Source organism: Mustela lutreola, chromosome 4, assembly GCF_030435805.1.
Source record: "Mustela lutreola isolate mMusLut2 chromosome 4, mMusLut2.pri, whole genome shotgun sequence".
NCBI classification, from domain to species: Eukaryota; Metazoa; Chordata; class Mammalia; order Carnivora; family Mustelidae; genus Mustela; species Mustela lutreola.
The window spans coordinates 200,972,428-200,996,301 of NC_081293.1; the positions used below are offsets into that span (position 1 = coordinate 200,972,428).

Here is a 23,874-nt window from a genome sequence, read left to right on the forward strand (position 1 = left end):
CCTCCACGCGCCTCCTGCCCGTGGGCTGGGCTCGCCTCCTCTCCGTCCCGACGCCGGACGTGCGAAGCCGAGGTGCGGGCCGGGCTGCTTCCTTCCCGGGGCTCCAGCCGAGAATCTGCCCCGCGGCCCCTGCAGCTCCTCCGGCTCCCGCAAGCCCTGGCCTTGCCGGCGTGGAGCTGCTGCTCGGTGACCTTCCCCCGGGCGTCCCCACTTCCCGCTGGGAAATGCAGCAAAACCTCCTCTACGTCTGTTCCCCCGAAGGAGAACGAAGAGCCAGCGCTGCGCTCCTTCCAGGCGCCACCGCCGCTTGACGACAGCGGCCCGGACCCTGCTTCCAACAAGGCCGGGTCCCAGCCTCCCCGGGCCGAAGCCCCGGAGCAGCCCCCGGACGCCGAGGTCAAATGCACAGAAAACAGCACTAATGTTCTCCCTCCGGATGCGGAGCCGCACGCGCGTCTGGAGTCGCCCCTGCAGACGACGACGCCTACTTCTGCGGCCGGTCGCCAGGAGGCCCCTTCACCGCGCGGCCAGGGGTGCTGCGTTAGATGAGCACGTTATTTGTGCGCCCGCGGTCCCGGGCGGTCCCGGAGCTGCCGCCCTCCCGCCGGCAGGGGGCGCCGGTCCGCCCCGCACGGCGCCCGCTCTGTCCGGAAGTCCCGCCCAGGCCGGAAGTCGGCGTAGGAGCAGCCGGGAAAATGGCGGCGTCCGCGAGCGCTGGAACGGCGCGGCGGCTCGGCCGCCGGGGCCGGGGCTCCCCCAGGCAGCCCCGGCGCGGGGTACGCCGCGGGCCGGGGGGCGGCACCGAGGGGGCCCTGAAGCGGCTAAAGCTCGCGGTGGAGGAGTTCGTGCAGGCGAGCTCCGAGGCTGAGATCCCCGGCGGCGCCGCGGGGCCCCCCACGGGCGGGCGCGTGCGGCCGGGCGGGAGGAAAAGCCGCAAGGAGCTGAGGAAGGAGAAGCGGCACCTGAGGAAGGCGCGCCGGCTGCGGAGGACTGCGGGGCTCGCGGAGGGCCCGCGTGCGGGCGGCGGCGGCGGAGCCGGGGGAACGGGCGGCCCCGGGGCGGCGGCGGCGGCGGCGGGGGAGGGCGGCCGACCGTCCCCTCGTCGGGCCCCGCCGCCGCCGCCGGAGGAGCTGCGACCTCCCCAGGCCAAGGGCGCCCGGGCCCGCCCCGAGCCCAGAGCCCCCCCCGGGACCCCCCGGCCCTCTGCGGCCGCCGCTGCCGCTCGGAAACGGGCACTTCTGGCGGCCAACGAGGAGGAGGACCGGGAGATCCGGAAGCTGGAGCGGCGCCTCGGCTTGAGCAAGCGCAAGAGGAAGGGCGGCGGGAGCTCCGTGCCGCTCAGCTTCGCCCGGGATGGGCTCGACTACCTCCTGGGGGCCCTGGAGCCCGGACCCCGCGGCGGCTGGGGCGAAGGCGGCCGCGCGGGGGACGACGAGGAGGAGGGGGAGGAGGACGGACAGACGCTGCGGGACGGCGGCACCGACGGCGGCACCGACAGCGGCACGGACGGCGGCACCGACGGCGGCACGGACGGCGAAGGGCAGCACGAGGCAGAGGAAGAAGAGGGCCGGCCGGGAGCAGAAGCCGGAGCAGAGACCGAGGACGCGGACGGGGACGACGACGGGCGACCAGCCCCGCAAGGGCGAGCCGCGTGCGGAAGGAGCGGAAGGAGAGTCCGTTTTGCGGACGGAGGGAGGGAGCCGGCCCCGGAGGACCCGGGCGCAGCGGACCAGGTCGGGGGGAGCTCGGTTCCCTGCCTGAAGGGAGGGGGCGGCAAGCCTGGGGCCGAGGTACCGGCAGTTGTGCAGCCGGCGGGGGCGAACCGGGGTGTCGTGTCTGTAACCCCAGGACGAGCAGCTCCGGGAGAGGACGTCCCTAGCGCTCTTTTCATCCCGAAAGCTGGAGGCCGCCCCCGGCTGTGCTAAGGCGGACTCTCCTTGCTCCGTGTCCGAAGCCAACCTGCCCCCCCCCCCGCCCCTTTGTCCCGGCCACCGAGGTGCGGGAGGCCCGCAGCACCGCCGCGGCTCGGCCCTCCCCACGCTCTTCTCCTTTTCCCGCCCGCTGCTCCCGCGGCGCATCCGGAACAGCCGGTCGGCCGCGCGCCCCGGGCTAGGGTCTGCACCGAAGGTGGAGTCCGGATCCAGGACAGAGCAGCGAGGCCTTCCCGGGCTGCCCCTCGCGGTCCACGCGGTCCCCTCAGCCGGCACCTGGCGGGGCAGTCGGCCGCACGCCCGTTCTTCCTGCCCCGCCATCCGTGCCTCCCCGGCCGGGTTCTCCCTCAGCCCTTCGCTGTGTGCTGGTCTGCGCTGGTCTGCGCGCTCCGACCTCTCTCGGGCCGTCCTCTCCCAGAGCCTCGGTCGCGTCCTGACTCTGCTTTCACAGCCTGCGAAGGTCTCTTCACCAGCGGCCTGAGCTCATGGGGGTCACAAGAGCCACGGTTTCTGGGTGCATAAATGGGGTGTCCCCAGCCCCGCGTAACCCCCTGACGGCGTGGATCATGCCGTGGTTGTCTCCCAAAGCCCGCGCGTGGGCCGGGGAGTGTGGGTCAGAGGAGTGACATGTAGCCCTCCGTGCGGCAGACCGAGGGATACTGAGCACCCGACTGAGGCTGCCACGTGTTCGTAGATGCTTTGGCGAGTTTAGAGTCACTTTAGGACACTCTCCCTCCAGACTGGGGGTGCACGGGATCGAGGTGCGTGTGAGCTGCTGTGCCAGCCGGCCACGAAGCCTGAGCTCGTGCACAGTGGAGGACTCAGGTGTGGTGGCGAAGTCACAGGGCGGAGAAGATGCTGACCGTCCCGGCAGCAGTGACCCCCACTCAGGACTCCCCCGGGCGCTCAGCACATTTCTAAGGGGGGTTAAGCCTCGGTGGTCGGTCGTTACAGCTTCTGTGCCTCCTTGGGACTCTATTGCGGGAAGGGGAGCATAGCAAGCAGAGGAGAGTATCTTGTTCACGTAAAACTTTGTAATGCTGTCTTTTCAAGCAGAGTCTCTGTGAGAACGAGGGCAAGTACATCCCCCCTCACGTGAGGCAAGCTGAGGAGACCGCGAGCGGTCAGAGAAAGGAGGGCCTGCAGAGGCTGCAGAAACATGTCAAAGGTCTGATCAACAGGTACCTCGTCCGTTGCCATCTCAGCCGTGCCAAGAGCTCGTCTGTTTTGTAAAGCTACAGAAACGTTGCTGGGAACCAGACTGTAACCGATGGGGAGGGGGCATGGTAGTTGGTCTGCCCCTCTCTGTTGCTGTGATCTGTGCGCTGAAAAGCAGGAAGCCCACCTTTTCCACTTGGTAGTTTGAACCCTTGAGGGTCCGAAAGCCACGCAGGTGCCCACGTGGTTCTGAAAAGTCCCAGGAACAGGGGCCGGCAGGGCCTGTCCTGCCCCCGCATGGCGCTGCCGCTCAGGAGTGCCGCGCGCAGCCCCCTTGCTTATTCCTCCGGGTCACACGTGTGCATTCTCCGCTGCAGGAAGCGTCAGGTCCCTGACCACAGTGCAGAGGGGACCCTCCCAGCACCACGTGGCTCCTGCTAGCCTTCGTGGTCGTATCCAGTCCTCTCCCCCGACCTACCCCCCACCCCACCTCCCACACACCCACTGCTTTGTTTTTAATGAAAACAGATCAGTGTTTTCTGGACGCCTGGGTGGCTCAATTGGTCGAGCGTCCCGGCTCTTGACTCCTGCTCAGGATGTGATCTCAGGGTCCTGAGATGGAGCCCCACATCGGTCTCTGCACTCACTTTCACGTGCACTTGAAGTCTCTCTTAAGTAAATATTTTTTTAAACTCTTTAAGATTTTATTTATTTGAGAGAGGGAGTGGAGTGCACATGTGTACACACAAGTCGGGGTAAGGGGCAGAGGGAGAGGGAGAAGCAGACTCCCCCACTGAGCAGGGAGCCCGATGCAGGGCTCGGACCCAGAACCCCGGGATCATGACCTGAGTCAAAGGCAGACAATTAACCAACTGAGCCCCCCAACTACCCCTAAAAAAAGTGAATGACAAAAACAGAACAGCGTACATCCTAGACCCTCCCCCAACACGCTGTGCGAGTGCTGAGTGTCGGCATGGGTGCGGTGGCGGTCGTGCACCCTACCCACCCTGCTCCTCTACCCAGCAAGGGAGCAACCTTTTCTCCGTATGGGAACTAGAAACTTGTGGTGGCCACAGACCAAAAAGTAGAGACGTTGGACTTTTCCCAGCAGCACGCCTGATGTGCTAGTAAGGCTGCTTCCTTGCCTCTGCCTGGGACGCTGGACCAGCTACCAGGCGTGTCGTCCTTACGGTCTCCGTGCTCTTCAACAAGAGAGCCCTCCGTGGGCTTCGCCGGGGCCACGCTTCAGGTGGAGAGGGAGGCTTCCGGCGGGTTCTGTGTGAGGACACGCAGTATGCGTTAGGTTAGCAGCCGAGATCAGAGCCGCTCGTGGGTTTGGTGTGTGCATGACTCGGGGCAGCGGGAGTGTCGATGACTTCCACCGATGTACATCAGCTGATCGCGTCCGTGCCGTGGTGAGGCCTCACCGCCCCTCTGCTTTGACCACTGTCTGCAGGTTGAGCGAGCCGAGCGTGGCCTCCATCAGCGGGCAGCTGGAGGAGCTGTACAGGGCCCACAGCAGGAAGGATGTGAACAGCACCCTGACGGGCGTCCTCCTGAACGCCTGCGCGCCCGCCACCGCTGTGCCCAGCCGGCTGGTGATGGAGCCCGTGCTGGTGCTCAGCATCCTTCACCACACGGTCGGGGTCGAGGTAGGTACCCTGCCCGGAGCTGTGTTTCACGCAGGCTCCGGTCTTTTCTTCGTATTCCCCCTGCAGCAGGGACTGGTCTCAGACTCTCTGTACGCGGTGCTGCGTGCAGGCTTGCCACTCCGGTGTCCGTGCTGGATGGAGGTCAGTGTTTTTGTCAGTGAGGCCAGCAGCCTGGGAGGTAGACCTGGACTGAAGCCAGCGAGGGGGACACATGATGGGGGTGAGGCCTGGAGCCACCAGCGCCCCCTCTGGGTGGACCCAGACCTTCCCGCGCCCTCGTGTGTGAAGCAGGCCTGTGTCGGGACTCGTTCGAGCAGCGCACAGGGAGCACCTGCACGGTGCTGGGTAACAGCCGCCGCTGAAGGAGGACTTGTCCCCCCTCGTCGTGTGTTCTGTCCTTGTTCGCCGGCCTCTGGGTTCACCCCAGGGAGGCCATGTGGTGCCCACTCTGGCTCTGATAAAAAAGGCCTTTTCTGTCACTGCATATGGTGAGTGCCAGCCTCTTAGGCAGAGTTCTGTTTCCCCCCGGTGGCCTGTCCCGGGGTCGTTGGAGGAAACCACTCTGATTGCACGCGTTCATACCAAGGCCCGGGAACGAACGGACGATTGGTGCGTAGGGCCTCATAGTTCCAGGTGACATTCATACTCAAGGACTCAGTGCCCCTTTGGGGCTTTCTGTGGGGCAGGATCTCTCCTGGAGGTTTTGGTTTCTTTGCCTTCTGATCACCCTCGTTGCAGGAAGGGGCTTTGGCAGCAAAGCCCCGGGGAACGGCCCGGCCCCTGGGGCAGGTCTGCACAGGGGCGCCCCCCTTCCTCCCATCCGCGCAGGTCCCAGCAGGGCCAGGAGGGCAGGTGGGCGGCCGCAGAGCACTCTGGAACTGTTGGCAGCACGCTGCCGCCCCTCGTTGTCTTGGTCCACTGCATCCAGAACTCCCTGGAGTCTTTCACAGCAGGCCTGTGCAGGCTCTCCAGCAGCCACAGACCAGCCGGGCTGGTCTTCACGCCACTAGAGGTTCCGCGGTGACAGCGGTGTGCCGCCGGGGAGATGCTGCCTGGGCTGCCACGGGGTCACCATCCCCTGGCAGCTCTGCACTGGCGTCTTCCCGCGCGGGGTGGTTCAGCGCCGTCTGCAGGCAAAGAGCGCGTTCTGGGGTGCAGCCGAGAGGAAGTGCTGGGGCTAGGATGGTTAGTCATCCTCACTTCTGCCTGATGCGGGAGGGCGCTTTCCGGTCGGACGGCGCTTCTCCCGCCGGTCCCGCCGCTGCGGGCTGCGTCGCTCTCCGTAGACGACCTCTGGGAACCAGGCTTTCGCATGCAGCAGTAGTACGGTGGGCGAGGTTTGCAAGGTGCATGTTCCAGGACCTTCTGGGCACTGGGAGGGGCACAGAGAGGCGCAGGCCCCACATCTTCGGAGCAGTATGACTCCCCTCCCCTGACGTCTGTGCTGGTGGTTTGGAGAATCTCGCTTCGAAGCGGCTGTTTTTCTCAGAGCCGTCCTCGTTTTCACATAAGACCCCGTGAGTCCCTTCTCTCGGTGGTGAGGTATAACGGAGTCCCTGGACGCCGCCCCACCAGGAGGGGACCCGGGAGTGCCAGGGCCCACTGCCGTCGTCAGGGAGCCTCCGTGGAACCCCCGCCACCCCGTGTCACGCTGCTGCTCCGTGCTGCAGAGGGTTCTCCGGAGACAGGAGTGGGAGCGACGGTCCGTGCTGCAGGCCCCGCCGCGCACAACATGCAGGGATTCATGGACTTGAACACCGGAGGTTACGGGTCCGACTTCTCATTCACGCCTCCGCCAGGAGCGCGAAGGACACCTGAAATGACTCACGCTACAGGAAACCGTCATGGTAGTTGGCTAACGAGGCGCACTAGCACTTCTCCCGGCGGGTGACGAGCCCTCGGCACTGGGGCCATTACGCCTCCCGCAGCTCCCTGACAAAAACCTCCTCGTGGGAGTTCACGGAAGGAGAGTCTGTTACGGAGCCCATGTTGTCAGTTACTGAGCTGTTTCTGAGTCGTTTAGAAATAAAAATCAGGTGTGCACAGATCTGTGTTAAATTCCCCAAGTCAAAATTAATGTACCTTTTTTTCTTTTTAAAGATTTTATTTATTCATTTATCAGAGAGAGAGCACAAGCGGGGTGTGGGGGCAGAGGGAGAAGCAGGCTCCCCACTGAACAGGAAGCCCGATGTGGGACTCAATGCCAGGACCCTGAAATCATGGCCTGAGCCAAAGGCAGATGCTTAACGACTGAGTCACTCGAGCACCCCGAATTCACATATGTTCTTCAGTAACTGCAGCAGCAGGAATGTTCTTCCTATTTTTCAGTGATACCCTAAGTAGGGGTGTGGCCAGCTCCGTCAGTGGTGCGTGCGACTCATCATCTCGGGGCTGTGGGTTCCAGTGTGGAACCACACCCACAGTAGGTGTGTGGATTATTGAAAAAAATAACATGTTAAAAAATAAAAGTCGTGGGGCACCTGGATGGCTCAGTGGGTTAAAGCCTCTGCCTTCAGCTCAGGTCATGATCTCAGGGTCCTGGGACCGAGTCCTGCATTGGGCTCTCTGCTCAGCAGGGGAGCCTGCTTCCTCCTCTCTCTCTCTGCCTGTGCCTCTCTGCCTACTTGTGATCTCTGCCTATCAAATAAATAAATTAAATCTTTTTTTAAAAAATAAATAAAAAAATAAAAGTCATACTAAGTTTTAATCCACTGAGCCACCCAGGTGCCCCAAAGTCATACTAAGTTTTATTTTGAAGATATTACCTGGAATCTAGAGTTTTGACGAATGTTAACGTAGTTATTCCACTGGTGTGATTGAAAACAAACCGAAGTGTGTTTTATGCCTGCGTTTGTCTTGCTGTCTGCAGAGCTCTGACTCCCTGCAGGTCGCATCTGGACAGTACGGTGGTCGGAGGAGGAGGAGGAGGGTGTATCCCTCAGGTTCCTCGTCCACGCTTCAGCGCTCATTCCGTGGCCAGTGTGCCGACATCCCTCCCTGCCAGCACTGAGCCCCTGCCTCCGGCCCCTCCAGGGGCCCCTCTGGCCCCTCCAGGCCGGAGAGACGAGGGTGGCGAACAGCAGGACGTTCCTAGAGCTGCACATGTGTTCTTGACAGTTTTAATGATTTTCCTTTTTTAGGCATCAGAATGGCTGCTGGCTAAAAACAGGACCTTGTTGATTTTAAAGAACAGAGGACGTTCTTTGGGGTTTGGGAGCTGAGGCAGGTCGCCATGGGTCATCAGTCACTGCGGCCTCATACTATCCGTTCAGACTTCACTGCTCGCTAACATTCACGCCGTGTTGGAGTTGATACCTTGCTGCGTGTACGCTTTATGGGTTAACTTAAAAAAACACTGTTCTTTTTTCAACGTACATTTAAGTTTTGTGGAAGAAGGAAGAAGGACCCTCGCGAAGAGCTTGCTGATGTTTGATTATTGCGTGTTCGCAGTGACATTCTCTCCCCTGTCTTTGTCCAGGTTGGTGCTCACTTTCTGGAGGCCGTAGTGAAGAGGTTTGACGCCGCCTATAAGAACGGAGGCGAAGGGAAGGAGTGTGAGAACCTGCTCACCGTCGTCGCTCATTTGTATAACTTCCACGTGGTGCACGCTTGCCTGGTCTTTGACATTTTGAAAAAGCTTATTGGGACTTTCACAGAAAAAGATATTGAACTGACCCTATTAATGCTGAAAACCGTGGGCTTCTCGTTGAGAAAAGATGATGCTCTGTCACTCAAGGAACTGATCGTGGAGGCCCAGGCCAAAGCCAGTGCGGCCAGCGGCAAGTTCCAGGACCAGAACAGGGTAAGCCTGACCTGCTCCTGAGTGCCCAAGTGCTCACACGCTGACCAGAGCTTTAAAATAAGTGTTTGGGGTAAAATCACATGTAATTTCTTCGCGATCCCCATTGTTTTTTTGCCTCATCAGGTTTTGTGGCTTTATCACCAGAATGTGAAAGAACTGTTTTTCTTCTAAGGACTCAGATATTCTGTGAATTTAAGAATCAGTTTCTTTAACATTTGTCTTTTCGGAAAGCGTTTTCTTGAGGAAGGCTGTGGCACAAGCCTCAGGCGTCAGCGCTCTTGGATTTCCGCCCTGCTGCTTAACAGCGTTGGGCCCTGAGTCTTCCAAGCCTTGGTTCCCCCATCGAGGAGATGGGGGCTGGTTGTGCTTCCCACCTCATCTGCCAGTTGCTCGAGGCACAGGCGAGCCACGGGAAGCCTGTAAGAGAGGAGAGGAAGTCACTTTAGAAACGAGAGAAGTATTGGTGTCAGGAGCCTGCAGGGGAGCGGGCAGGAGGGGCAGGCAGAGGCTGGCCACAAGAGGCCTTGGGAACCTTTTCAGGGGCCCAGGATTTTATCCTAGAGGCACAGACGGTTCTGAGCCAGGTAAGCGATGGATGCTGTTTCCACGGTACTTTGACCACACCAAGAAGAGGGAGAGGAGGGCAGGGCAGGGAGAGGCCACCGCGGGCGCCGGCAGGGAGGCTTAGCCTAGCAGCAGTGGCTGTGGGGTTAGGAGGTCGGCGGGAGCAGACGGCGTGGGCCGGCGGGAGAGGCAGTTTGAAGGACAGGAAAGGCCAGGGTTACCCGTGCTGGACGGCAGGCCAGCAGAAGGACACAGACGCAGGAAGAAAGACAGGCTGCTTCGGAAATCCTGAAATGAGGTGCTGGTATCACCCACGAAGGGGCGCAATCCCAGGAGCTGCGCAGGCTGGGGAGTTGCTGGGGTCCAGTGGGGAGCGGACGAGCGCTGGCATTCAGCTGCGTGGTTTAGGGGAGGGAGAGCAGGACGAGGCTCCTGGAGCCTGGTCCCAGAGTGTCCCAAGAAAGCACTTATTCCTGGGTTGAATGCTCTGAGGCCAAGTTTAAAACCCAGAAGACCGCAGAGGCAGGAAGGAGCCTCTGTTACCTGGGGATGGGGGTTGGGGAGATGGGGAGTGTCCATAGTGGGCGTGGAGTTTTTTTCTGGGGAGGATGAAGATGTTCTGACGGTGATCATGGCAGCTGCACACCCCGACTGTGATTAGGGTACGCTGTTAAACGGGAGCTTTGCAGCAGGCGAGTTAGGTAGAGGGAAGTAGGTGACGTTGGGGAGAAGCTCAGAGGAGGGTATGCAGAAGTTCTTTTTTATCGTTCTTGCAACTTTTCCTAATTAGGATATTTTCAGTTTTGAAAGTTAAAAAGGTAAGAAGGGCAGGCACGGGGAAGAAGTTGGAATACAGCGGAACTAAGACCGCGGGGGCGCGATGGGCACCGGGGGTGGGTCAGAGGTGATGGGGGCGGAGGAGGCGATGTCAGATCTCGGGGTGTTCAGGGTTGCGGCAGAGGCCAGGTGGCACAGTCGTACTGAGATGTGGTCCTGAGCAAGAGGTTCTTGTTGGCGACTGTCTCCAGAAAACCATCACCGGTTTACCGTCAGCAGCGGTGACGCTGTGTGCAGCCGATGTGGCTCTTCCCAGAACAGAGGGTCTGTTGTTCGGGCTCTGAAACGGTGATTTCTTCTGTTATGTTTCCTTAAAGGTTCGGTTTATGCTGGAGACCATGTTGGCGCTGAAGAACAATGACGTGCGGAAGATCCCGGGCTATGACCCTGAGCCTGTGGAGAAGCTCAGGAAGTTACAGAGAGCGTTGGTGAGGCTCTTTTCTTTTCTTTTTTTCAAGATTTTATTTATTAGAGAACGAGCAGGGGTCGGGTAGAGGGGGAAGCAGGCTTCCCACTGAGCAGGGAGCTGATGCAGGGCTCCATCCCAGAACCCTGGGTTCATGACCTGAGCTGAAGTCAGAGGCTTGAGCCACGGAGCTGCCCCGGTGCCCCTGGTGAGCTCCCCATCCACATGGGCTCGTTGTGAAGCTGTGAAGGCAGTCGGAGCTGGAAGTCAGTGCCATGTCTGGTTAGTAGTCATTCCAAGAGGGTGCTTGGGGGGCTCCGTCGGTTGAGCAGCTGACTCCTGATTCTAGCTCAGGTCGGAATCTCAGCGTGGTGAGATCACGCCCCGTGTCAGGCCCCATGCCCGGGGCAGTTGGAGTCCGCTTCAGAGTCTCTGTCCCTCTGCTCCTCCCCCTACTGGTGCCTGTACTCTCTCGCTCTAAAGTAAATAAATCCTTTTAAAAAAAGAGTTCCAGGGGGTGTCTGGGTGGCTCAGTGGGTTAAAGCCTCTGCCTTTAGCTCAGGTTATGATCCTGGGGTCCAGGATCGAGCCCCGCATCAGGCTCTCTGTTCAGCGGGAAGCCTGCTTCCCTTCCTCTCTCTCTGCCTGCCTCTCTGTCTACTTGTGATCTTTCTCTGTCAAATAAATAAATAAAATCTTTAAAAAAAAAAAAAAAAAAAAAGAGTTCCAGGGCACCTGGGCGGCTCAGTGAGTTAAGTGTCTGCCTTCGGCTTGGGTCATGATCCCAGGGTCCTGGGATCGAGCCCCACATCAGGTTTCCTCCTCGGCAGGGAGTCTGCTTCTCCTTCTTCCACTCCCCCTGCTTGTGTTCCTCTCTCGCTGCTTCTCTCTTTGTTAAATAAAATCTTTTTTAAAAGGTGGGGGGGTCGTGGAGGAGTTCCAAGATACTGGGAATAAGTGTCACATTTCTGTGGTGAGACACCCTCCAACTGGGCCGGGTGCAGGACCGTCCCTATGAGCACAGCGTCCCCAACACCAAGCCTGTGGTGCTCGACTCAGCCGCACCATAGAAAACTCTGGTCACTTTGAAAGAGGGCTCAGGCCAGGGTCCCACCCAGACTGATAAAGTCAGCATCGGGGTGGTGGGGCCCACCTGTTGAGGCTCCCCAGGTACTCCCGGTGTGGGGCGGCAGCTGAGACCCACGGACATCCCTAGCCCTGGCTCTGGGCAGGTCTCAGATCGGCTCTGCAAACCCAGGCGCTCCTGGGCAAGTTTTTAACACCAGCTGCATGCGGCTTTCCTTGGGGTCTGCATCTGCATCTGAGCCTCTTGCCGGGTGCAACAGCTTTGCAAAGACAGCAGTGTTCGAGGTGGTAGACCCTTAGCCCTCAAGCAGAGGCACTGAGTTTACCTCTGCCTTTGGCATGATTCCAAACTGGTCAGTTGCCCTGACTGTCAGTGACCCGGCACAGCGCTCACGAGCCGGCAGTTCCGCAGTCAGGAGCAGAAAACGCCCAAGAGGCACCTGGGGGGCGCAGTGGGTGAAGCCTCTGCCTTCAGCTCAGGTCATGATCTCAGGGTCCTGGGATCGAGCCCTGCATCGGGCTCTCTGCTCAGCGGGGAGCCTGCTTCCCCCTCTCTCTCTGCCTCTCTGCCTACTTGTGGTCTCTGTCTGTCAAATAAATAAATCTTTTAAAAAAAATTAAAAAAAAAGAAAACGCCCGAGGCGGCGACAGTGCAGACTGTGAGCCAGCGGCAGCGTCTCACCTGCTCCTCTCAGGTGCGCAGCGCCGGCTCGGGCGCCGAAACTCAGCTCCGCATCTCCTGGGACAGCATCCTGAATGCCGAGCAGACCGGCCGCTGGTGGATCGTGGGGTCCGTGTGGACTGGGGCCCCTATGATTGACAACGGTCAGCAGAAGATCGCAGAGAAGCCACCCTCGGGGACGGTATGAGAGCCCTGCGCTGTCGCCCTGGTGTCCCACGGCGGGCCCTGCGGGAGTCCCCAGTTGGTTGCGTGGTTATGAGACATACAGACATGGGTTTCCTCAGACCCCTCCAAAAGTTGTTACTGTTTTGTGATAGGATTTCACTCAATTTCTGTGGTTTCTTTTTAAGTTTTTTTAAGTCCCAAAATAGTGTACGTAAAGGACTTAAAAACTGAATCGAACAAGGGGAGCCTGGGAAAGCCCGAACCCTCGGGTTGCAGATGCCGGTCCTGAGGGACAGGTGTTCCCACAAGGTGCGGCTTCCCGTCCATTAGACTTGGATTTCAGATTGTCGGAATTCTTCATATTTCTTGGTATTTGATTATTAACTAAAGTTCCTATATTATTCGGGTTTCCTTCGTTTTCCCCTGATCACCCTTTTTGGTCTCAGGGTCCCATGACACACCTCATCGTCCTGCCTGTTTTGGCTGTGGCCGCCTCTCTCTGATACATGCTGGTATTGCCTGCATGGATGGGCCGCGCTGCCCTTGAGAGGCTCCCCCGTATCAGGCGGCTGTCTCCTCCTGGGGTGTGCTTTGTCTCTTGCTCTGGTTTTCTCTTGTGGGAGCGTACCAGAGAATAAAGGTGTAGCATTCACACATAAACGTATTTCCATGTAATTCAGAATTAGTCTTCAGTATAAGCCAGGGAAGCATACGTGTCGTCTTTTAGAGACTTGGTAACCACAGTGAACCAGAGTAACTTCTTGAGACATCAGTGTGATCTTAATCGCCCCTCTTTCAGGTTAGTGGGAAGATACTAGAACTCGCCCGAAAGCAAAGAATGAACACCGATGTCAGGAGGAACATATTCTGTACGATAATGACTAGTGAAGATTTCTTGGACGCGTTTGAGAAGCTTCTGAAGTAAGCACTAGTGCAGACACTGTGATCAGATGCTGTCGAAGAAATCAGCACAGTTGGTTTTATGAAGGGTCGGGTCAGATGCCGCTCGGGCCAGCTGGACTGTCCTCTCTCCCCTCCTGCCCTGGGTCCAGTCTTGCCCCTGCACTGGCCACTGGTGGTTCCAAATTGGAACATTTTATGGTATATTTTGATTAAAAGTCTCAGCTGACCAACTGATTAGTCACAGTGTCTGTGGGTGGTTATAAATTTACTTAAAATCCGCATATTGAGGGCGCCTGGGTGGCTCAGTGGGTTAAGCCGCTGCCTTCGGCTCAGGTCATGATCTCAGGGTCCTGGGATCGAGTCCCGCATCGGGCTCTCTGCTCAGCAGGGAGCCTGCTTCCTCCTCTCTCTCTGCCTGCCTCTCTGCCTGCTTGTGATTTCTCTCTGTCAAATAAAAAATCTTAAAAAAAAAAAAAATCCTCATATTGCGGCTGTGTTTCTGATGACTTCTAAATTAAAAACTTCCTGGTATAGTTTCTGTAATTCGTTGTAAAACGATTTTTTTTTTTTTAAAGATTTTATTTGTTTATTTGACAGGCAGAGATCACAAGTAGGCAGAGAGAGAGGAAGAAGCAGGCTCCCCGCTGAACAGAGAGCCTGATGCCAGGCTCGATCCCAGGACCCTGGGATCATGACCTGAGCCGAAGGCAGGGGCTTAACCCACTGAGCCACCCAGGCGCCCCTGTAAAACGATTTTGAAAGTACCTGTGTACCTTCACAAAATACTTCTCAACAAATCTGATGCTAATTTTCCTTTATGGGCTTCAAATGCAGAGTGCGCGGGCACGAGGACAGGCCTGCCCACGGTTCCCGCCTCGTGACCCGCCGTCTCTGTGTCCTCTGCGTCGCAGGCTGCGGCTGAAGGACCAGCAGGAGCGGGAGATAGTTCATGTCCTCGTGGATTGCTGCCTTCAAGAGAAGACCTACAACCCTTTCTACGCATTCCTGGCTGGCAAGTTCTGTGAATACCAGAGAAGGTTCCAGGTAAGCCCACTAGCAGCCCGCCAGTCACCTGTGCTCCACTGTTTCCCTGCACATCATCTGGCTCAGCCCACCCGGAACGAGCACCCCGAGTGAGACGGTCAGCCTGCGCCGAGTGCCGCGTGCGGGGGGACGATTCCAGGACCCATGCCCGCGGCCAGGCTCGCTCTCGGGGAGAGCAGGTGGGTGTCGTGGAGGCCGAGGGACGGGGCAGAGGAGTGCCAGGCCCCCTTTTCCTGTCTCAGAGGAGGGTGTCGTGCAGCCTGCGTCCCCGGGGGAGTGCCTTTTAGATCTTAGATGGCACCAGCCTTCTCTGATCTTTCTCAGCATTTCTGCCGATTGGAGGGGGAAACCCACGGCAGAAAGAAGCTCCTGTGGCAGGACAGCAGCGGGTGTGTGCAGGGAAGGAGGCCGCGTTGCTCCGGGCTCGTCCTGACGTGGACGCCGCTCCGAACACAGCTGCGTTACGTCTTGGCGACTTGTAACAGCAGCCCACGTTGTAACTTTTTTTTCCCCATCAGATGACTTTCCAGTTCAGCATATGGGATAAATTTCGGGACTTAGAAAATTTGCCAGCCACTAATTTCTCTAATTTGGTTCACCTGGTAGCCCACTTGTTGAAGACGAAATCACTTCCGCTTTCTATTTTAAAGGTTTGTATCTTGGATGAAAGTCTTAAAAGTGATGAAAACGGCAGTGGGATTGTTCATAGCCAGTACCTCAAGAAAACGCACATCCTTAGATTCTAACTCACTGGGGACATGTGTTTATCACGTCCTAGACGTCCTAGAAAGTACACAGTGCCTTGCAGTGTAGACATAACTCATGCACGAGGCATGGGTACAGTTGTTTTGTTCATCTCTGAGAATCTCACTTGCACTTTGGGTTCACGTGCAGGTCCTCGTTCTAAATCCCCCACCGGCCGCCGCTAAGCGGGGAGGAGTTGGACGGGGAGGCGCAGGAGCGGGTGAGCCGTGGCGCGGCGCTCCGTGACCGCCTCTCCCTTCGTGGTGGGCGTCCCGCCCCCAACCAATTAAATTCCTGATCCACGGAAACTTCATCCAGGGAAGGTTGCCCTGGACAGTGGCGTGCGTGCCCCAGCCCGCAGGGCACAGAGGCCGTGGCCACACGCCCTCGCCCATAGCTCTTCCACCTTCTGTAGCTGGAAACAGCCTTACTTAAAGGGGTGGGTGCGTTTTTACTCTACTTTTTGAAATTATTGAGATTTTTTGTTATTTATTTGACAGAGATCACAAGTAGGCAGAGAGGTGGGGGGTGAGCAGAGAGCCCGATGCGGGGTTCGATCCCAGGACCCTGAGATCATGACCTGAGCAGAACAAAGGCAGAGGCTTTAACCCGCTGAGCCACCCAGATGCCCCTACTTTTTGAAATTACTGAAAAAGTTGATTAAATGTGACTTGTTTTCTCTGTCCTGATTCTAATTAGGTAGTGGAATTCGGCGAACTGGATAAACCCAGAGTCCACTTTTTACGAAAAGTGTTATATATTGTGTTAATGGAAACAGAAGCTGAAGACCTTGGTTCAATTTTTGCAAGGTATGTTCTCAGCTTGTTTTGTTAAAACGTGGAGAAGAGGTGAAGGAAGTTATTTTCACTTACGTTGACTTAGAAAAAGCAAGGTTGTTATACGTGACACGCAGCTTAGTACCTTATTTGAAGCTGGTGTCTTCTGCGTTCGATTTGGGGAACATGAAGCTGCCTGACAGCCGGCAGTGACGGTCTCTACAGCGCGGAGTGCACTGTTAAGCTCTTAGTTGAGAATTCTGCTTTTCAAAGCCATTCAGTCCCGTCTCCCGGTTGGAGGTTCCCGGGAATCGCGGGCCGGGGGAGGCTGGCTCCTCGCTGACGCCCGCTTCTGTGCCCCTCGCAGAGTGAGCGACAGCCCGAAGCTGGGCCTGCTGAGAGAAGGTCTGAAGCTCTTCATCGGCCACTTCCTGCTGAGGGGCGCGCCGGCGAGCACGAGCGGGGAGGCGGCCGAACAGCTGAGGGCGAGGGCCGACCTCTCCACCAAGGCTCTGCAGGGCAAGGCTTCCCTGATGATGTAGTCCCGAAGCGGAGAGGAGCGGCCCACACATTTCTCTGAAAATGCCCTTTTTAAACCCAGAAGGCTCGTTATGCCGCTGGCTGCGTGTGCAGGTGGCAGGGCTCTGCCACGGGCTGCTGTGCTTGAGATCCTGCGTTTCCAGTAATTTTTAAATTCAAGGTCATACTGTGTTTCTGTTTTAAACGTTCTCACGTATCTGTTTCCAGGGTGGGGAGGGCAGGACAGGTGGCCACGGGCACGTCCTCCAGTAGAGACAGGGCAGGGTGCGGGTGAGATCACGTATGTGGTGGCCTTTTTTTTTTTTTTTTTTTTTTTTTTTAAGATTTTTATTTATTTATTTGACAGACAGAGATCACAAGCAGGCAGAGGGAGAGGAAGGGAAGCCGGCTCCCTGCCCATCAGAGAGCCCGATGCAGGGCTCCATCCCAGGACCTTGGGATCATGACCTGAGCCAAGGCAGAGGCTTTAACCCACTGAGCCACCCAGGTGCCCCTGTGTTGGCCTTATTTTTAATAGATGGTTCGCTAGACGGTGCAGTGATAAAGAATTGGATGGGTCTTTTATCTTTTTGATGGACTGATTTAAAGTCCAAAAACCATTAGTTAAATGTGGTAGCTGATACCTCATGGATTATTTCACTGTTGGGAACGCAAGCGTGTGGGGAGGGTGAGTGGTTGCCCAAAGCCTTGTGGACGCCTGTCCTGCGTGGTGTGGCTGGGAGCTTCCTGCCGGCACTCAGTGCGGTTCCCACATGCGAGGGCGCGTCCCATGTGCCTGTCCCGTGTGTGCCCATCCCGTACACGCCACACTTTACTCGACAACGTGGACGGCACCAGAGAGCTGTCAGACGCCGGACGGTGGGCCTCTGGGCGAAGTCCTGGGAGTAAGTGACTGGGACAGCACTGCTGCCTGCGAGCTGTGAACACTCATCTAGCGACAGACACCCCCCCCGAGTACCCTGGGCTCTGGCTGAGTCTGTGCAAAGTCAGTCATGACCGACGAATGTCTGTCCTTCTCCGGCTCTTAGAATCGGCTTCTCTGTCTTAAGTGCTGCGAACTTGAGTTAAGTGTCCCCTGTGGCTACTGAAAAGTTATCAGCACGTGTGCACGGAATAGTCTTTTCTGGGGTATCGACACGAGCCCGGGGGCGGTGGCGCGCTGTCCCGCAGGGGGCTCCCCTGGCCGGAGGGAGGCCACTCCCGTGGAAACCCTTTTTGTCACAGGCTTTCAGACACCGTCTGTACGTGAGCCGACGGCAGCGTGTGTTTGGAAATGACCACGTGACGGCAGCGTATCCGTGTGTGTCCCTAAACGGACGGATTTAAGTCTTGAACGCCCAAGGAGCACGAACAGCGGCCTGCCGGCCTCTCCCAGCTCGTCGGCCCCACCGCCGGCCGCCCCGCTCCGCGTCTCCCAGCTGCTCCCGAGCCGCGTCCACAGGGAACAGAGCGCACCGGCCGGGAGCCTGCGCTTTCTCTGCGGGTGGGGGTCAGGCAGGGAGCCGGCGGGGCTGAGCAGGTGCCCCCCTCTGCTGGGGCTCAGCACAGCCGCCTGCCTCCTGGGGTCGGGCTCGGGAGAAAAGTGCGTCAGTCGAGCGAGACCACCGGTTTACCAACACCGTCGACCTGTGCTCGGCGTAAGCGCCTGCTTCCTCGATGACCTGCAGACCTGCCCACAAGCCGTTCACAGCAGGGGCAGCCGCTAAGACTGAGAAGAACGGTCCCCGGTCCCTGACACGGCCCTCACCTAGTGGGGGGCGTGGCTGCGCAGGCTGACTTTTTGCAGAAGATAAACTGGGTTCAACGGAATCCTCTTTTTATATCGTCTTTGTTACTAAAACAGTAAAAGCGGTCTCTTTGCCGTGGGATGAATTTGTGACTTCCTTCCTGACGACCAATTCTGGCAGGTATTACGTGGCAGGCCGTCCGTTAATGTCTCCTTTTTCAGTGTAAAAGCCCTTTATAGCAGCACACTGTCACGGTATCACATGTTAGTATGCTCTCAGTGAGTGTATCTTGACCAAAAGCTACTGTGAACTCAGATTTGCTTGTAAATATGTGGGTTTTCAAAATGTATTATGGTAGGGGCGCCTGGGCGGCTCTGTGAAGCCGCTGCCTCCGGCTCAGGTCATGCACGACGCCACGGGTCCTGGATCGAGTGGGCTCCCAGCTCAGCAGGACGTCTGCTCTCCCTCTCCCTCTGCCCCTGCTTGTACTCCGTCTCTGACAAATAAAGTCTTTAAAAAAGATGAAGTAAAATTTGACCCTACAGTATCATAGTTTATTATTTCCCATCTACAATAAAATGTATCTTAAAAAAGTAAGATGTGTTACAGTAATACTCTGCTCTGGAAAATACTGTCCCCAGTGCTTGGTATACATGGAAATTTGGGGGCTTCTTGTGGTGCAGGTTGAGAACTGCTATTGTATTGACAGAATTTGTGAAAAGACCTCATCTTTTAGGGGACTTCGTCTTTTTTTCCCTCTAAGTAATCTCTGCATCCAGCCTGGCGCTTGGACCCTAAGAGCAGGAGTCAAATGTTCTACCGACTGAGCCAGCCGGGAGTCCCTAGGGGATTTCATCTCTAAAACAGAATAAGGAACAAACTTTTTAATGTATTAAAATGTATAAATAAAGTAATTTTTTGTATTTTATTTAGAGTGCCAGTGAAGGTTTGTTTTGAAACAGCAGGTTGGCTGGTTGCACACCTTCCTCCCGTTTAGGGAAATCTGCCCAACCTGTGGCTTGGGCTACACCTCAGCGGCACAGTCCCTCCTCACCCCTCCCTCCCTCTCTGCCCAGAGACCCAGATAAAGCAAAGGAGGCAAAATGTCAACCACTAGTGGATCTGGGTGAAGTTTATGCAAAGTATATCCTTAACAACTTCTCTGTAAGTCTTAAATTATTTTAAAATAAGAATTTTTATAAGACATTCATAATGCAGAACCCATCCTTCAAAGTTTTAAAATACTCTAATGCTTTTTCACAAAAATAATTAAGCAAATCACCTCTACCTCTTTTGTAAAACAAAACAAAACAAAACAAAAACCCTAATCAGGTCTTACCATGTAAACAGCGATAGGGTTTCTGTGGTTTGCCTGGACTTGGGACACCCGCTCAGCAGGAGGAGCAGGTAGATGGAGAGGAGATCCGGTTCCTTCCTAATCGCTGAGCCACGGTCAGTGCCTTGGGATCAAAGCCCATACGTGGGCTGGGTGGCCTTGGGCGCCAGTCACTGAGAGTTGAGCACTCATGCAGGGGCTGGGAAGGATCCAGATGCCCGTGCGCGCGTGGTACGAGCACCTTCCCACCCTGACGCTCGGATCACACTTGTGCTTTGACTCCGCGGCCATCGCTGGTCAGCAGCGAGGCCAGGAGCCACGTGAGAGGAAGTTGCAGCATCACATCCCTTTTCCCTAAATGACTGTTTCTTGAGAACTGGTCTAATTACCAAATTGGGAACGAACCCTGATGGAACTCTGGCACGGTCCCTTTGCTTGGGTTTTCACGCTGATCCCCGTTCACACAGGTTCGACTCCAGTTCCTTCCCTGTGGGACAGTGAGAGGCATGGGTCGCAGGCGTAGGTAACTGGTCTGCGTCGGGGCAGGGTTGGCTGGGCTCTGCCCCGGCCACTGACCGGTCCTCCGCACGTCAGTGGGAGCCGTGTGAACCCATCGCCGCTTCCTGGTCACCGCAGCCTCCCCGCGGAAGGCGGAAGTCACCCGCTCTCTGGGGTTCTCGGGGTCTCAGGGACCCTGAGCAGCTGCTCAGCATCGGGGCCTGGCGGCCCTCCGGTCTCTAATGGGCCTCGGTCCCTCGTGGAGCGTCTCTGCTGGAACAGCGAGTGGTTCTGTCTTCCGCAGGAAAGGCTGCGAGCCGGGCAACGTGCCGGGCCCTGAGCCCCGCAGAACACCCCGCCTGACCCTTGGCCTCCCACGGGGCCCCTAAAATCCTTCGCTTGAGCTTGTCCCTGGTCTGGGCGCCCTGTCCCTGATGCCAGAGCGCACGGCGCCCGCTCCCAGCTCCTAACGCAGGCTGTGGCAGGTGCGGCTGTGGACGGCTCTTCTCCAAGCTCCCTGCCCCGCGAAGACACTTCTCGCTCTCGAGTCGTTCGCGTGGCCGGGGGCCTCTGACATCTGCTCCCAGCCTCTGCGACGGCAGCCCCTCAGAGAGTGCGGATTGTTGGTCCCGTTCTGCGCTCCCTGGGGGCCTGCCGGTGCCGCCCAGTGAGCTGAGCCTGGCGAGCCCCTGAGCCCTGAGACCTGCCTGAAGTCTGAGCAGCAGGCCCCGTGGTGACAGAGCCCCAGACGTGTGAGGCGAGCAGCCAGCCATGCCCGAGGGACAGTGACGGAGAGCTGCCCCTGGGAGGAGCTGCACAGGGCGTTGTGGTGGGGCTCCTGGCGCGGCTGCCCAGGCACAGAGCCCTGCCGTGGCCTGGCCCCGGACGTGGCAGGCCCACGGTGCATGTGGAGCCTGACCGAAGGGCCGCAGTTTCCACGTGGAGGACGTGGGTTTGGTCAGTGACAGCAGACTGTCAGCGGATCATTGAGGAGACTAAGTGCCTGAAGTTGGGTTTCAAAAGCATTGACGGACGGAGCCCGGCTCTGGTTGGGCAGGTGGGCATGTTGGGGACAGAGGATGGGCCGTTAGCAGGTTCCTATGACCTTCCTGGCCAGGTGACTGGACCCGGGCCGGCGCAGCTGCTGCAGTGAGGGGGCGTTTCGGAGACACGCTGGGGAGACTCGGCCTCTGGCACCCGGGAACCCACGGGGGTCAGGGTCAGACACAACCCCTGGAGGTGGGACCCCCACGGGAGTCGTGGGCCCAAGGGCCGAGAACAACACCAGCCGCGGGTTTGGCTTTGGGGGGTGTCTAGAGCTGGTCAGAGACACGTCCTGGGGACAGCGGCTCGCTGTGCAATCCGGACAGTTACCGACGGTCGGGAGACACGGATTTTCTCCGCATGATCTGAGTCTGGGGAGCGGCGCTTCCCTTTTTCCCACCCTTGAGGTTCTCTGCCCTGGGCTAAAAGTGGACGATGCTGGCAGGAGAGAGCTGGCCACCGCGAGGCCGAGGTCACCAGAAAGGGACATTTATCTTGAGCTCGGCTGGGTAAATGAAGAAAAATTATGTTTGCACGATAAGATGATGAAAGGGAAATGGGAACTGGCTTCAGGGCTCCAAGGGTGCAGAGGCGACGTCAGACACAGCGAGGGCCACACGGGCTTGGGAAACAATGTCCTGTGTGTGCCCACAGGCCGCCACAGCCCAGCAGGTTTGACCTCGAGCGTGTCCAAACAAGGATGTATGAGCCACTGACCTTCACGGGTTATCAAGGCAGCGCTTTCCCACCCTTTCCCCGAAGGGTGCCTGCCCCCAACGTGCTGTGCCGCCCCCGCGCCCCCCACCCCGTGTGCTCCAGCGGGGACCTCGCCAAGGCCCTGCCCTGGGGAGCGGCAGAGCCGGACACAAAGCCAGGACAGCCTTCAGCCTGGGCCAGAGCGAAAACGATCAGGAGTGTTTTAAAAAGTGTTTTTTCTAGAAAGTCTTTATTATGGGCCACTCCTCCCATTTTACTTTGTCACATTCCTCCTCCTGTGTTTCTGGTGGCCAGGTTGGCCTTTTCGCCTGTCTGTATGTCCGTCCCCGTGCGGTCACACTCACCCGTGTGCTGCGCTGGACTCGTCTGCAAACACGCACATCAGGACACTCGGCTCCTAAAGTCTCAGCCCGTGTCTCCCGGGAATGTGAACGCTCTCTGGGGCCCCTGGCACTGTCATGGCCATGGAGAGCCTGGCGCTTGTGGGTGCCAGAGTCTGGCGGATGCTCCCCTTGTTCTGAAGTCAGTTTTCTAGAGCTGCTTGTTCCCACCACCAAGAATACAAAAGGAACAGAGGAAGCCTGAGAGGGAGACAAACCCTGAGAGACTCTTGATCTCAGGGAGCAAACAGAGTTCTGGGGGGAGGGGGAGGGTGGCCAGAGATGGACAGCGGGGAGGGTGTGTGTCGTGGGGAGTGCTGGGAAGTGTGTAAGCCTGATGAGTCACAGACCTGTACTCCCGAAACAACACATTATATGTTAATAATAATTAAAAAAAAAAATACGACCAAGGTCCAAACATCTCGTTTCCACTCCTCCTTTAGTGTCGAACATGTCTCTGCTTCTTAAAAAAGTTCGCGGTGCTGGGCTTGTGAAGAGTCAGGGCCAAGCGTTACCTCGAATCCTGGACATGTCTGTGAGCCTCGGGGTAAACCTTCTGGGAGCAGCACCACGTGGTGACACCTGAACCTCTCTCAGCGGCACCCGGGGACATAATCAGGACCAGCAGTTCTAAGATCCATCGCTTAATTCAAGGCCACCAGACCTTTCCACAGGACGGGTACATTTTTACCTTTGTCATTTGTAAGGGAAATTGTTCACCAGACTTAAGGACATTTTACAAAGGGAAAAAATGGCAAAATGTGGATTTCCTGTTGCCCACCAGTAGTTGGTGGCTTAGGCAGCCATTGGTCACCCTTGCCAGACTCGGGGGTTGCAGAATGGTCATTGTCTAGCTCGTCACTCTCCTACATTATCAGCTGATGTTCTTCCTTTGAAATGGGACTTCCTGGTGAGCGCCCGGCTGGCTCGGCCGGTAGGATGTGCAACTCTTGATCTCGGGGCTGTGCATTTGGGCCCCACATCAAGTGTAGAGATTATTTAAGTAAATAAATAAAAATAAACTTTAAAAAAAGTCATGAACACATGAAATGAGTCTCCCTCTGCTGCTCTCCGCTTTTCCTGGAAAAGATCAGACTCCATACGTCTTTCCTGAAGTATCGACTCGATTCGCTGCCGCGCACACAGCGGGACATCACCACTGGCCGCAGCGGCACCAAGGGTCCATTCTCAGGTGGGGGCGCGGGGAGCCTCCAGGCTGCGGCGGGCCCTGGGGGCTCAGCCCTGCTGTCTTCCAGGTGGGGGACTGGTCTTCTGCCCATCGGGGGTCAGGTCCAGCCGGGTGGCGGGAAGCCCTGTGTGCCCGGGAAGCTTGCGTACCACCCAGGTTCATGGCTGTGCAACATGTGTGACTACCCTTCGCAGCCTGGCACGTAGGTCTGTTCACACCGCTCTGTCCCGTTGCAGGACCCTCACGGTCGTGAGGTACAGTAGGACGCAGTGTCGGACCTGGCCGGCGCTGCCACCAGCCCGGCTCACTCCCAACCGGTGACCCGGCAGCCGCCGCATCGTGGAACCACCATCGGTGAGGAAGCCGACTTGCCACGTGTGTTTTCTCTAACTGTCCGGGTGGGTTTGTGGGCACCTGGGACCCTGTGATCACATCAGGGATCAGGACGGGGCGGGCTCACGAGCAGCTCGTCCAGGCGCACCGTCCTCAGTATCGTCTTCACACCGGCCTTTCCCTGACGTGAGCGGAGCGGGCTGGGCGACCAGCTGGCCCGGCTTGTGCGGGACTCGGGGGCCCTCAGGATGGAACTCTTTTGGTGCTAAGGCTGGGAAGGTCCCAGAAAGCTGTGATGGGATGGTCACCCCAAGTCCCGGAGCCAGTATGCGGCACCAGAAAGGTCTTGGGTAAAATCTG

At 57.6% G+C, this 23,874-nt stretch overlaps 1 protein-coding gene across 3 annotated transcripts; it reads left to right on the forward strand.

Moving 5' to 3' along the window:
- The first annotated feature begins 663 nt into the window (after positions 1-663).
- Positions 664-18,945, forward strand: NOM1 (nucleolar protein with MIF4G domain 1). Of its 3 annotated transcripts, none has more exons than XM_059172395.1 (11): positions 664-1,733; positions 2,985-3,112; positions 4,546-4,741; positions 8,220-8,543; positions 10,262-10,372; positions 12,132-12,299; positions 13,083-13,204; positions 14,098-14,230; positions 14,749-14,880; positions 15,674-15,783; positions 16,118-18,945. In XM_059172395.1, the coding sequence occupies exons 1-11, from the start codon at positions 696-698 to the stop codon at positions 16,290-16,292; spliced, it is 2,637 nt and encodes an 878-aa protein (XP_059028378.1). In that variant the 5' UTR covers positions 664-695; the 3' UTR covers positions 16,293-18,945. The 3 variants fall into 3 exon arrangements, with proteins under 3 accessions (XP_059028378.1, XP_059028380.1, XP_059028379.1); XM_059172397.1 differs by having other exon boundaries at positions 16,637-18,945; XM_059172396.1 differs by having other exon boundaries at positions 2,988-3,112.
- The last annotated feature ends 4,929 nt before the right edge of the window (positions 18,946-23,874 follow it).